This window comes from Vicugna pacos, chromosome 3 (genome assembly GCF_048564905.1).
Source record: "Vicugna pacos chromosome 3, VicPac4, whole genome shotgun sequence".
Taxonomy (NCBI): Eukaryota; Metazoa; Chordata; class Mammalia; order Artiodactyla; family Camelidae; genus Vicugna; species Vicugna pacos.
The window spans coordinates 56,045,394-56,059,304 of NC_132989.1; the positions used below are offsets into that span (position 1 = coordinate 56,045,394).

The 13,911-nt window shown below is 34.8% G+C and overlaps 1 protein-coding gene across 3 annotated transcripts in view; it reads right to left on the bottom strand.

The window, feature by feature from the left end:
* The window catches only part of ARSK (arylsulfatase family member K), a 34,065-nt gene that overhangs the window by 1,360 nt on the left and 18,794 nt on the right, over window positions 1-13,911 (bottom strand). For 2 of the 3 annotated variants that reach the window (XM_072958391.1, XM_006212945.4), the window contains exons 5-7: window positions 11,758-11,929; window positions 8,544-8,768; window positions 945-1,169 (exon numbers count right to left, since the gene is read on the bottom strand). In XM_072958391.1, coding sequence (XP_072814492.1) covers window positions 945-1,169; window positions 8,544-8,768; window positions 11,758-11,929 — 622 coding nt within the window. The remainder of the gene's footprint in view (window positions 1-944; window positions 1,170-8,543; window positions 8,769-11,757; window positions 11,930-13,911) is intronic. The other variant, XM_072958392.1, reaches the window with a different exon arrangement.

The following is a 13,911-nucleotide window of genomic DNA, read 5'->3' on the forward strand; positions in this document are numbered from 1 at the left end:
TAATCAGTTTGGCCTCTAAAGAATTATTTTGAATTAATAATTTTGACATTTGTCAAAACTGGGAAAAATTAGCAAAAAAGGAATATAAAATTAGATTTAGCACATACTTTATATGCAAAAAGGGGGCAAAGGATAAGTAGAACTTTAAGTCTAATAATAATGCTTAAAAATGAATTCATAGAGTAGTGAAGGCTTTTGTAGGGTGGAAGGAGCATGGATATTGGAGTCAGACCTGAGTTGAAATCCCAGCCCTGCCACTTCTTAGCAGTGAGACCTTGTGCAGGTATCTGAATCCCTTTGAACCTTAGTCTTTTCTATAAAATGAGGATGATGGTATCATCTTGTAGGGTTGGGGTGAACATTACATAATAAATGTAGCACGTCAGACTCCCTAACATAGAGGTGTTAATCCTCCAGAACAACTGAAACCAAGGTACAATGAGAGGATGTTGACTACTGATTGGGAAAGATAACCGTGAGTGTTAGAAGACAGCTTGATCAGAAAAAACAGTGGTGTTTTTAATCTTGAGGCCCAGATTAAAAGTCTTAGGACACCTACTTTGGAATTCAGATGCTGATTTACAAAGTAGCTGCTCCTCACAAGGGCAACCTTTTGTAAACTCTCCTAGTATGAGAAGCAGTAGATATTTATATATTTTATGATGATTACTGGCTCCCTTGAGCAAATGCTCTGTAAGTCAGCTCATTACACATAATACTAAACTTAAAAAATATATCAACAATAAACAACAAGTTTATAGTGTATAGAACAGGGAACTATATTCAATATCCTATAGTAACCTACAATGAAAAAGAATATGAAAATGAATATATGTATGTACATGTATGAGTGAACTATTAAGCTTTACACCAGAAATTCACACAACATTGTAAACTGACTATACTTCAGTTAAAAAAATATATGTATATATCAACAAACTTACCAAAGAGTTGAGGCAATACTGAAGCACCATCAGAGTAGGCTATATACTTCCATTGGTTAGTTCGAAGCATGTAGGTAGAAGCGTTCACATTACATCCGTGGAATTGACTCAGAATCCAGGGCGGATGTAGGTTTTTGAATTTTTGTTCCTTCTTAAACATTTCTGATGACAGTGGCAACAGAGAGTATCCACTCAGGTTCTGAGGCAGAGGAATTCCAGCAATATCTATGTAACAAAAATAATACGATATTTTTTAATGGCTCATTTTTTCATTAGTTGAACCTTGATAAATGATATCATTAAAGGTCACAGAGACTAGGGACGGTATATGGATTTTGTAAATAGACTGCCTAGATCCAAGTCTATTTTGTAAATAGATTGCCTAGACTCCATCAGATTTGTGACCTTGGGCATGTTATCAACCATTCTGAACCTCAGTTTCCTCATCTGTAAAAGGGGAATAATAATAATGCCTGTATTTCACAGGTTTATTTTAGTTTTAATATGACAATTTATGTAAAATTTTGAGAACAGTGCCTGACACATCAGAAATGCTCAACAAATATTAGTTAATATCATCAGTGCTTTATTTTTTTTAACATTTTTATTGATTTATAATCATTTTACAATGTTGTGTCAAATTCCAGTGTTCAGCACAATTTTTCAGTCATTCATGGACATATACACACTCATTGTCACATTTTTTTCTCTGTGATTTATCATAACATTTTGTGTATATTTCCCTGTGCTATACAGTGTAATCTTGTTTATCTATTCTATAGTTTTGAAATCCCAGTCTAGCCCCTTCCCACCCTCTACCCCCCTGCTAACTACAAGTCTGTATTCTCTGTCCATGAGTCTATTTCTGTCCTGTATTTATGCTTTGTTTTTGTTTGTTTGTTTGTTTGTTTTTGTTTTTGTTTTTTAGATTCCACATATGAGCGATCTCATATGGTATTTTTCTTTCTCTTTCTGGCTTACTTCACTTAGAATGACATTCTCCAGGAGCATCCATGTTGCTGCAAATGGCATTATGTTGTCGGTTTTTATGGCTGAGTAGTATTCCATTGTATAAATATACCACCTCTTCTTTATCCAGTCACCTGTTGATGGACATTTAGGCTGTTTCCATGTTTTGGCTATTGTAAATAGTGCTGCTATGAACATTGGGGTGCAGGTGTCATCCTGAAGTAGATTTCCTTCTGGGTACAAGCCCAGGAGTGGGATTCCTGGGTCATATGGTAAGTCTATTCCTAGTCTTTTGAGGAATCTCCACACTGTTTTCCATAGTGGCTGCACCAAACTGCATTCCCACCAGCAGTGTAGGAGGGTTCCCCTTTCTCCACAGCCTCTCCAGCATTTGTCATTTGTGGATTTTTGAATGACGGCCATTCTGACTGGTGTGAGGTGATACCTCATTGTAGTTTTGATTTGCATTTCTCTGCATCAGTGCTTTATTTCTGAATGGTGAAGTAATCACAGTTTTTCAAATATGTTCCATAGGATATTAATAAGACCTATGTAAGAAAGGGGTTTAGTATTTTTATATGTTTGCAAACAATGGTTTAAATTAAATAGGTAAATTTATTGTAGATGTAAATTTATTGCTGAGGTGTATCATAAACCTTCAAGGGTGATTTATAGGATGCCATGTGTCTCAGAGTTATTTGATGACAGAACTTCTTTTATACTCCTAAGTAGCACCTTGAGGGACTAGTCTTTTTCAGAACATACGTTGGGAAAGCCTGGATTAAACTGATTTAGAGAAAAATAATTTATTTTTTCTTTATCAAATATAGTCATATAAAACAGCATTAGTATGAGAAATATCTAACTTAAAAAGAGGTTATATTTTTAAAAATTACTTTTAAAGTATTTGTTTGGAACTCAAACTGTCTTTTCCTTATAGAAAAATTACCATGAATTATGGCTTGGTACTTGGGACAGTTCCAAAATGAGTCTCTAAATGCCTCCCCCACAGCTTTTCTGGTTTCAATGTTCCATGTTTTTAGAAACATTAATTTAGAAATAATTAAATATCTCCAATGAAAAATAGAAAGTAATATATCTGCAATGGTAGAAATTAAAGTTGAATAAAGAAATTTGAGGAAAAACAGATTAAAGGAGAATAAGGAAGTAGACAAGAACTCTGTAAATCTCCTGAAGGTATTTGTTTTTTACATATAACCTAATTAAAAAATACGTATCTTACATTTCCTTGGAAGGGGCATATTACCAGTACTAATCTTCTGCCAACCAGTCATCACCAGGGACTTTTTTGAGAAAGAAGAAATGAAAGAACGAGTGAAAAAAGGAGAGAAAGAAAAATACTTCGGAGATAACTGGTTAAAACAAAAAAAGAGAAGGAGCAAAAATGTTAAAAAGATGATGTACATAAGGGAAGAAGACTGCCCAAGATGAAACTGAGCCGCCAGACAGTAGGCTCCTTACTGGAAGGTCGGCTGTTAGGAGACAGCGGGGAATAGGCTGGGCCAGGCTGGGCTGTGTGTCAGCCAGCAGAGGGCACTGCCGGGAGGCTCAGGAAGGGAGAAAAGAGGATGTTGAAGATGGCTGGAAAGCAGGGACCAACTGGCACATGGCCATGACAGGGGAGTTCCTGTATTCAGCACTTTAATACACTTTAATACTTAGAAATACCTTATTTCAGATCTATTCTTAGCTTAATTTTCCTAAAAAAGCTTATTAGACTAAGAATTTAAATAATTCTCTTGTTTTCCTATGAGAAGTCAGGATTAAACTCCCCAACTTGAAGGAAGGATTTGAATTTAGGCAGTCTGACTCCAGGATCTCTGGACTCTTTAGTACTACTCCGTAAGTCTTGTTTTACCGTAGTTATTAAACTTCACAATCATCTTCAGCTGAGAAAAACAAAATAGTCTATGTAGAATGACCCTCCCAACCCTTCACTAAGATCCTGTAACAAGGAGGGCTTTACAGTTCAAATCACTAGCAGTGAAGCATTCTTTTAAACACAACTGCATTTTTATACAATTACATTTTCACAATTCAAATTCTGGATTTATCCTTTATGTGAAAAGAAGGCAGACATTTTATAAAAAAAAAGCCAACTATTAAATGAAAAAAAAATCACATGAAAATAAATTTGAAAGAGAAAGTCAAAACAATTTTAATTTAAAAATGAGACTACTTTTATATCTAACTGAGCTAAAGGATGCTGATACTAGGTTATCAGGGAAGAAAATATTTCGGGGAGTCATTTTTAAAGAATGATCTCTGAAATACATAAAGATATCAACTTTAATAGTATAAAGATTTCCTATTCATAACAATGGCACTTTTTTGCCATTACAAGAAAATGATAATGTGATAGTATACTATAAAGGACCTACAAAGATACACAGACTAAGAATACTCTTCCTGCTTAATGATAAAATAATCATTTTATAGAAAATAACCACATTTTTAAAATACCTTTAAAAAGCTATTTTTAAATTCAGACTTTTAAATAAAAGCATTGTACCATTTTAAAATTCAATGGGCTCTTTATATAGTAAGGTGGGTTTATTAAAACAGGAATCTCAATGAGTTTTTCCTATTTAATATCTTTCTATTTAAGGTTTTTTGAGTCATCATCTTTTATATATTTTTAAGGTCCATAGAATGGAAGGGAAGAGGCAGTCTGGCTTGAAGCTTTGATCTGAGAAATTTAATCTCATACTCTTTGTGTATAAATTGGATTCATACAAAACAATATAGCTATGGCTAAGCTAATAAAGAAAGGACCTTCAGAATTCTAAGAATAGATTATATTTTATATCTATTTTAAACTTCTAATTGGTTAGAAGAATCTCAAAATAAGAAGTCCTTTGTAGACACTTTATCAAAATCTGTAAGCATAGGTAAAATAGAATATACTGACCCACAGGTTCTAATTTTAGAATGAATCACTACTGAAAGTAGCTTTAAACTCTTCTGGTGTTGAGTACTTTCATTTTAAAAGGTTGAGGTAAACATCAGATTAAACATAGACCATCAGAATTATCTTTGCCTTGTCTGGTAAGGCTGTTCAGTAAGGCGACAGACTCAATTTATGCCTGTTAATCCTGGTGTCATTGGTATAGCATCCTTTTACTCTAAAAAATGTGCTAATTTGGAAAATAAATTAGATAGATACCCTATCTCAATAAACAAAAAACTGTTTATATGGTTCTAAAGTCTACATTTTCTTTTCAATCATACATGGGGACACTTTCATGTGTCATTTCACCTTTTCAAATAAAATTGACTTTACCCAATTCCTTACTACTAGAAATTCATACTGTTTCTGATTCTTTATCATAATAAATAATAAATATCCATGGAGATAAATCTTTGTGTGTATCTACAGGTTATTTTCTAAAATTGGAATTTTTCTAGGTCAAAATGTGTGCATATTTCTAAGTAATTTGGAACATAATGCCCACATTTGCCTCCAGAAAATCTGTGCCAGTTTATACTCCCAGCAGCAGAATGAGGCCTATTTCCAATGTAAGCTTTTCTGCTTTTTAAAAATCTTTGCAAACTCTATGTGTGAAAGAAAAATGGTATCTTCTTGTTTTAATATTTTTCTGACTACTGAATTTGAAGCTTAAAAATATCTTGGCCATTTGTGTGTCTTCTGTTGTGAATTGCTTATTTATATATTTGGTCAGTTTGTTAATAGGGTATTTCTCTTTCTCTTACAGATTTGTGAGAGCTCTATTAATAACCTTTTATTTGTAAAAAGGTTAATTTAATTATTTTAATCTTATTTTTTTAAAACTTTTTTATTGAAGTATAGTTGATTTATAATGTTTCATTAGCTTCTGGTATACAGCATAGCGATTCTGTTATATATATGTTCTTTCTCATTACAGATTACTGCAAGTCACTGAATACAGTTCCCTGTGCTATACAATAGAACCTTATTGTTTATCTATTCTGTACATAGTAGTGTGCATCTCTCAATACCAAACTCAATTTCTCTCTCCCTCCTCCCTTTGCCCTCTGGTGACCATAAATTAGTTTTCTCTGTCTGCAAGTCTTTTTCTGTTTTGTAAATAAGTTTATTTGTGTCATTTTTTTAGATTCCACATATAAGTGAGACCATATATTTGTCTTTCTCTGACTTACTTCACTTAGTATAATAACCTCTAGGCCCATCCATGTTGCTGCAAATGACATTACTTCACTCCAAAAAAAGGTTAACTTTAGATAAATAATGTTACAATGTTGTTTCCTGGCTCCAACATAAGGTTCCTGTTGAACTCTCCCCTCTAACCCTGCATCTTTCTCTTTCTATCTTACCTCTGGTTAACATCTGGTTAATAAGTGTTTCAGTGTTTTATATAAAGATCCATATATAGATACTCTCTTTACTGTCCTCCTCCAATCATATAAATGTAACTTCTTCCTTTTCATTATAAACATATTAATTATGAAACACATTAAGCCTTGAAGATGTTAGTTTCCAGTTGAGAATTGGAGAGACACTGATTTTTGACTTTACCTACTGTATTCTAGTTGGGCGGGTCTAATCAACACATGATCTAAAATGCTGTTAATAAAATATATTCTCCTAGGAAATGTGACTCAGAAGGAATCTATTAGCAGAAATCAGTCGAAGATAAAAACAAATAAAAATCTATGTAGATCGATGAGTTTTAGGAAATTATAATAATTGACTAATTATAGGAAAAAAATCTACAATTTCAGAGAACCTACATAATTTTCAGAAGAGTGAGGAAGGAATGCAAAGGAGTTCCTGGGAATTTTTTTGTTTTGGCTTGAGAAATATTTATTGTCAAGTAACATAAACTAGGCAGGGGGTGGCAGGTGTCCCTTTAGGTGGATAAATGAAAATTCCCTCATTCCAAACAACTTTATTTAGTATTTTCTTATACAATCTGTTAAGACATATATATATTAGAAAATCTTCCAGTTTGCAGGTAACTTTTAACTCTTACGATGTATGAAATGGCAAGTAGTGATAATGGTGTATCAAGATTATAGAGAAGAAAATTTGCATTATAGCTGAATATAAAATAATATTTAAAGAAAATGATTTAAACAGTGCTTATTAATCAACTAACCTATAAGGTGATAGAATTACTAAGAATAGTCTAGGACTCATTGCAGACAACTCTCTACAGAAACTGGACTATTTAGCGACTAGAGCCAAAAAGATAAACAAAATACCAAATATCACTAAGAAATATATTAAAGAAAAACTAAGAAAGAATTATCCCAACATTTAGTAATCTTTTGCAGTTCTGGTCATTGTCCCTCAAGAAAGCAGAATAAGGATAAAAAGTTCAGCAAATTTGGAAATGGGGTGGGGAAGTTCTGTATGAGGAAAAACTAGTAAAGGAAACGGTAAAGAAATGCTACCAAAAAGAGAAGTGTATATTCATAAGACTACAAAGATGACAATAAGAGAGACACATAAATATACATAATTGCACATGCATTTCTTATAAAAACAGAAATGAGGAAAATAATAGGGGCTGCCTGGAAATTGATGGAGCCAGAAAGTGGCAGAGAGATGACTCTGTGATAATTGCTTTGGGACAAAGGGGAACCAGCAAATGATGACTAAGAAACTGAAGAGATTAAAAATACACATCAGGCAAAAGAGCAATAAAGAAGTGTGCTCAAATATGCAGGTGATATGAAATAAAAGAGAAAAGGAGGGCACTGATCTAAATTAACTGTAAAGAAATTTAAGACCCTGGAATAGGCTTTAGTTAAATGAAGTGAAAGACTGGTATCAGGAAAAAGGAGATCAAAAGAACTTCCTTATTTTGCTAATTTCCAGATGTATGTTTGTGTCACATTTTAATATATATATTTTAAACATAACATATGCTGTGTTATCTTTTTCTTTCACCAAAATCTATTTATAAATTGATGGTAATTTTTTGCAATTGATGGTGCCTTAGAATGTAGTATTTAGATGTTATTGACTTTAAGTGTTACTGAATTTAAAGTACTCTGCTAAAGTAGATAGACACTAACACTCTGTATAACTTCCTCCAAATTTATGATGGCTTTATTCTAGTATCTTTAACAAAAATTGCTAACTATCCCTATCCGAATGTTGCTGTTCTAGGCCTATGGTTATGCTTATAGACATTAAGAAGCTTGTGAAACAAATATGACAGAAAAAATCTTAAGATTCTGAGGAGAAATATGTTCATAGCATCAACATTGAGGGACTTTTGTAGCATTGTAAAAAAAAAATTAGTAGTTTCAAAGTGGATGGAATAATCCAGAAGTGAAATCCTCACATTTTAGGAGGTGGTTGTAGAGAACCAAGTGATATACAAATCCCATCTATAAAGTCATGAACCTGAGTATCTTATGTGGCTTACTTTATTGTCATATGTTGGTTGTGAATCTTTCGAAGGAAAAAATGACTATAGTAAGTGAAGGCAAAAGGAACTTAGGAATAGTATCCTCATTTTTCAGATGTGAGTTTGACTCACAGTGGAATGAGTTGCTCAAGGTTATGAACAAGTCAGCAGGGTCTCTGACCATTTTGCCTACTCATTTTCCAGTGTTATTACAAATCAACATTTACAGAGTTGCATTACTTACCAAGCATAGTAGGGTAGATATCCACAAGAGAAACCACATTTGACACTTGCAGGTTGGCCTTAATTCCCGGTCCCATTATCAAGAGTGGCACATGGGCACTAGCTTCGTACATACTCATTTTATAAAACTGACGATGTTCCATGGCCAGCTCTCCGTGGTCTGAGGCATATATGACAATAGTTTTCCGAAGAAGATCTAACTGACGAAGGGCCAAAATAACTTCACCTATAATATAAGTCAAGATCAATCTTAATTAGCTTTCAGCTCCTGTTTTATTCTATCGCAGTAAGTTCAGACCCTACAAGAGTTTGTCAGGATGCTTCTTAACATTTGAGTGTTATCTACTGCTCTTAAGCAACTTTGCGAGGTTTCCCGTGCCTGCTCCTCAGCTGATAGACTAGAGAGAGAAAGCAGAAAATACAATCCCCAAAGGTTAAGTTACTTTATTTGGAGATCACGTTGACTTGCTTCCTATGTTCCTGTCAGAGAATGGGGAGAACATTACCCCAGTGACTCCAGTGAGAAATGGAAGACAAGCCTGGATGTGGGCACTGTGCACATCTCACGAAAGTACTGATATCACCGTTGACCCACAGTTGCTGCCCAGTGGGAGGGGATAAAAAGGGTAAGAACTCTTCCTCCCTGCTACCCTTTCTCTCAAATCACCAATCACCAGATATCATGCCCAGGAAGTTAGCTGAGGGTTATGGAAATCCCACCTTTGAAGAAGAGCTGGAAGCAATACAGATGGCATAGGAATATAATTGGCATGTTGTTGGACAGTACAATTCCTCTGACCAGTCCCTGTCTCTTAGTGTCATGAAACTTCCTCCTCGTTGTAATTAAGAGAACATAATAAGGCACAGTCCAAAGAGAAGAGTCATCTCTGTTTTGGCAGTTCCTGAATCTGGCCTACAGGGGTCTGTATGGTTAAAAAAAAACCCAAAAAACAAAAAAACCCCCACAAAACCCACAGGTGATTCTGAGCTCTGATCAGATCTGAGACCCACTGCTTATGGAGTTCAGACCATCAGAGTCTTTGACCCAGACAACTGTAATTGCTTCCTAAGTGGTTTTCTTGCCTCTGTTCCTCTTTTCCCTCCTAATATTCCCTGTACCACTCCGGTAGCTATCTCTCTGAAATATCTGATCAGGTCACATCCCAGCTGAAAACTTTCCCACAGCTTCCCACTGTCTAAGTCTTCAGAAAGTTCAGCACCTTCAGCTACCCCTAGACCTTTCCCAATGCTAAACTACTTAGAACTCCCTGAACGAATAATAATTCATTTAGACTTTCTGTACATACTCTGCCTTCTATGTCTCTCTCCCACACTCTACATGGCACATCCCCATTCTTCCTTTAGGACCCAGCTCAAGCATTACTCCCTGCTCCTCCAGGTAGAGCGATTCACTGTCCCCAAGACCCCTACAACTTCTTACTGCTTCAGTTACAACACCATGTTATAACTGCTAGTGCTTAGACTCATTCAGTACGTGTTGACTGAGTTTTTCCTATATGCCAGGCACCACAGATGCAAAGCTAGGCACGTAGGATGCAATGATGAATAAGAATGAATGTCCCTGCCCTCATGAAGCTCATATTCTTCAAGGGAAATGGACAGTAAACAATAGGCAAAATAATTAAAGATTATGATGTAAACAAGCAAGGTGATAAAGGGTAGAGTCAGTAAGATGATGTGGCTGGTATACTAATTTAGAGTGGCTGGGAAGATATCCCTGAGGAGGTGATATCTGAGCTGACAGCTAAAGACTGAGAATAGTCAGCCCTGTAAAAAACGAAGGGAAGGGCATCTTAGGCAGAGGGAGCAGCAGATACAAAGGCCCTGAGGTGGGGTAAGAGGTTAGAGTGATTTTAATTAATGTTTGATTTCTTAATAATATTCAGCTTAGTACCACCAGTGTTCAACATAGTGGCTGAAAGCTAGCAAATACAGTGAACAGTAATAAATACTATTGAGTAACCAGTACAGTGTCAATTTAACAAACGGATACAGTCTATTCCATAAACTTTGTAACGTGAAGTAAGTGGCTGCATTTTTTTTCTCTGAAGAGACTTCAAGAGGTATTCCTACACTTCCTGCAGCAATATTTTATATATATAATATATCACTTTAAGGATGAATGGATAGCAGCAAACTTTCAAAAATGATTTCCAGGGTGCAAATGGGTGACTATTTACTAACATTAGAAAATACTGAAATACCATTTGGTATTTGTATGGATTTAGGATTGAAGAAATTCACTTAAAATCTTATTTGCATTTAAGATTGCATAGCTGGAAAGTCCTTAGGACTTTTAATACATATTATACTTGCAATATTATAAATAGTTTATTCGTATGACTTTTTTGCTGTCTGCTTTATACTTTTCTATTTTTGCCCAATGAATGCTTTTTAAGAAATAGCCATTTACTTGTTCACTCCCAAGGTTTACTTTGTTCAGAAGTGCTACCCACACTCCACTAATGTAATTATGCCCTGCTCCAAAGTGCAGCAAAATAAATGATACAGTTTTATGAAAATAATTTGTTATAAAAATGGGTATTTTTAAAAACCAGGATTTGTCCACATCTGAACTTGAAATTGCCATAAGTCTTCCAGTGAACAGGCAAAACACTTTCCTGACCATTATCTTATGGATGCAGGTTTGGCTTTGAGCTGAACTAGGAAAAGAGATTCAGCATAATTCTGGACCAGAATGTACATGGGAAAATGGATTTCAGCTTTAGTTAAGCCTTGCTCTAAATGGCTAGGAACAATGGATTTGTTTGCAGTGATTACAAGTCTGGGAGAAGACACAAGATTCTACATCTAATCTTGTCTCATCTCCCAGAACCCAAATTGCCTTAAAATTAACTGTGTTTGGCTAAATATTAATTCCTGATTAAAGCCCATAAAACATTTTGTTTCAAGCTGATGATAGTTTTCTATGACCCTTTATATATGAACAAATCTAAGGATCTTTTAATTTATGAATAAGATAGAAAATTTTTATTCTACTATTAATTAATGCAAATTATCCAACTTTTATATGTGCCAAGAGTCTTATAATTCTAAACCTGACAGATCTCAGCAACTACTGTGAGAAATTATCTGAGGATGTTCATACAAGTCACCAACCAGCATGATCACAGTTTGTTGGAAAAATATTATACTTTTTCTTCACGTAGTTGCTTTTTAATGATACCACTTACCAAGCATAGCATCTGTCTCAGCACACATAGCATAATAAAATGCTCTAATATTCTTAATTTCTTTTTCTGTAAATTTCCCAGTGCAGTTTTTTGTATAAGAAGAGTAATAATCTATAGGGTGCATTTCTGACAGAGGTGACCACTTTGGGATTTTGATGGCATCATAAGACACCTAAAAAGGAGAGAAAAACAAAGCTGTAATATTCCTCCCTTCCAACAAGTATGTTGTTTAATTACTTAGGATAGTAGAAAATAATTGTTATGAATTATCTAGAGAAAAAAGTAAATCAAATGCATAAATTAGGAACAAGCTGTCAATATTCCCAGTAACAACAAAAGGTATATATCACTATCTGTATACATAGTGAGACAGTTGTGAAATTATTTTAAAAATTGAAAACATGAAAATGAAAATGAAATGTCAATGGAAAAAATGAGCTACATTAGACAGTATTCTATTCCATGATAAGTATCTAAGTACTTTAACAGAGTTGTGTGATCAATTCAAAACTTCAGAGTCAATAACCTAAGAATCTAGACTCCTTTTTTCCAGTAGTTCATTAGTAAAAATGCCAGTATCTAGTGAGGTAGCCAAATGTTTGTTAAGAACAAATACAACTTTTTTTAAAATTGAAGTGTAGATGATTTACAAAGTTGTATAATTTCTGGTGTACAGCATAGTGATTCAGTTACACATACATATGTATCAAATACAACTTTTTAATATGTATAATGATTACAGTTTTGGTAAAAACAATTAAGACTAGACTTCAGTCATATATATCTTCTAGTCATGTATCTTCAAAAAATTCAAATGTCTACTTACTACTTACTTAAAAATTATTTGACTCATTTCATTAGACTAGCACTGACTCCCAACAAGTTTTTCAAGGTAGAGCCAGTTGGAACTTTTTAAGAAGACATGAAGTATCTAAAACTTCAACACTGTTTCCTGTAAAGCAGGGTGCTTTACTACATAATGTATCTGGTTAGAGGTTTTAAGTAAATTAAATTTGATTTAAGATGATACATTTCAAAACACAGGCAGCCCTGCTTTGCATGGTTCAGATACACATGAATATCAGTTTCCAAGGTTTAGTTAAATAACACCAGTTTCCCAACAACAGGGTTCAAACTTTAGTTACTGATAGCCAAAGTGTCAGAAAAGGAGACCTGATTGAAATAAAAATGTGTTTAATTTGGGGTTTGTTAGGACTGCTGCCTGAGAGAAACAGACTTCAAGAAGCACTTCTCAGAGTTCTGCCAGAATTGGGGGGTGGGAAGGCTTATAAAGACAAAAACCTGCAAGGGCACAGTTAGTCACATGAGTTGTTTATCAAGATTTAAAATTGGAGCTGACAAAAAGTGAGGAAGTGAAGACGCTTAGACTGGTTGGAGCCCGAAGTGGTTGCATAGTTACAAGGGGAGACCTTGAGACCCTAAGGTTGCAGCTGGCAGGTGTTTGTTCTGAATATGGCTGGTGGTGTGCCAGAACTGGGGTCTGGTACAGTTCAGAGAAAGTTCAAGTTCTTAGCAGTGCAGAGATGTGTCTGAGCCCAGGTCCTCAATGGCCATCCAACTCAATTTTCTGTGCCTGACTGTCATTACTCCATTACAATATCAATTTGTCATCAGTACCAAGGTATATTAACCATGTGTTATTGCGTGAAGTACAGACTTTCACATTCATATACTGCTAGTTATTTAGTCTCCAAATCGCTAGTAGGCTATACATATGTACCACAATCAGTGATTAATCACATCATTTCTTTCAAAGTTTGTCAACGATTGGTCACTGCACATCTTTTATTCAGTCCATACACAGACTGCAAAGTGTATAAGTGTGCTGCCTCCTTGTCTCCCAGTGATAAATCCATGTGACATAAAAATGGATAATCAAAAGAGGAAATTGGTCAACAAAGGTGAATGAATATACAGTAAAGAAATAAAAAGTGGTAATCCTGGAAGAGAAATTCGAATTAAACGTTAACTGGAGTTATAGAAGAAATAGCTGACCTGGGAACGCTGACAGTGCCACAGTTTGACACACTCAAGGTACATAGCCAGAGGCACTCAGTAAAAACACACTCGTTGATATAAACGAAGAAGGTCCTCGGGGAAGTGGCACTAGCAAAACTTCACATTAAAGGAAAT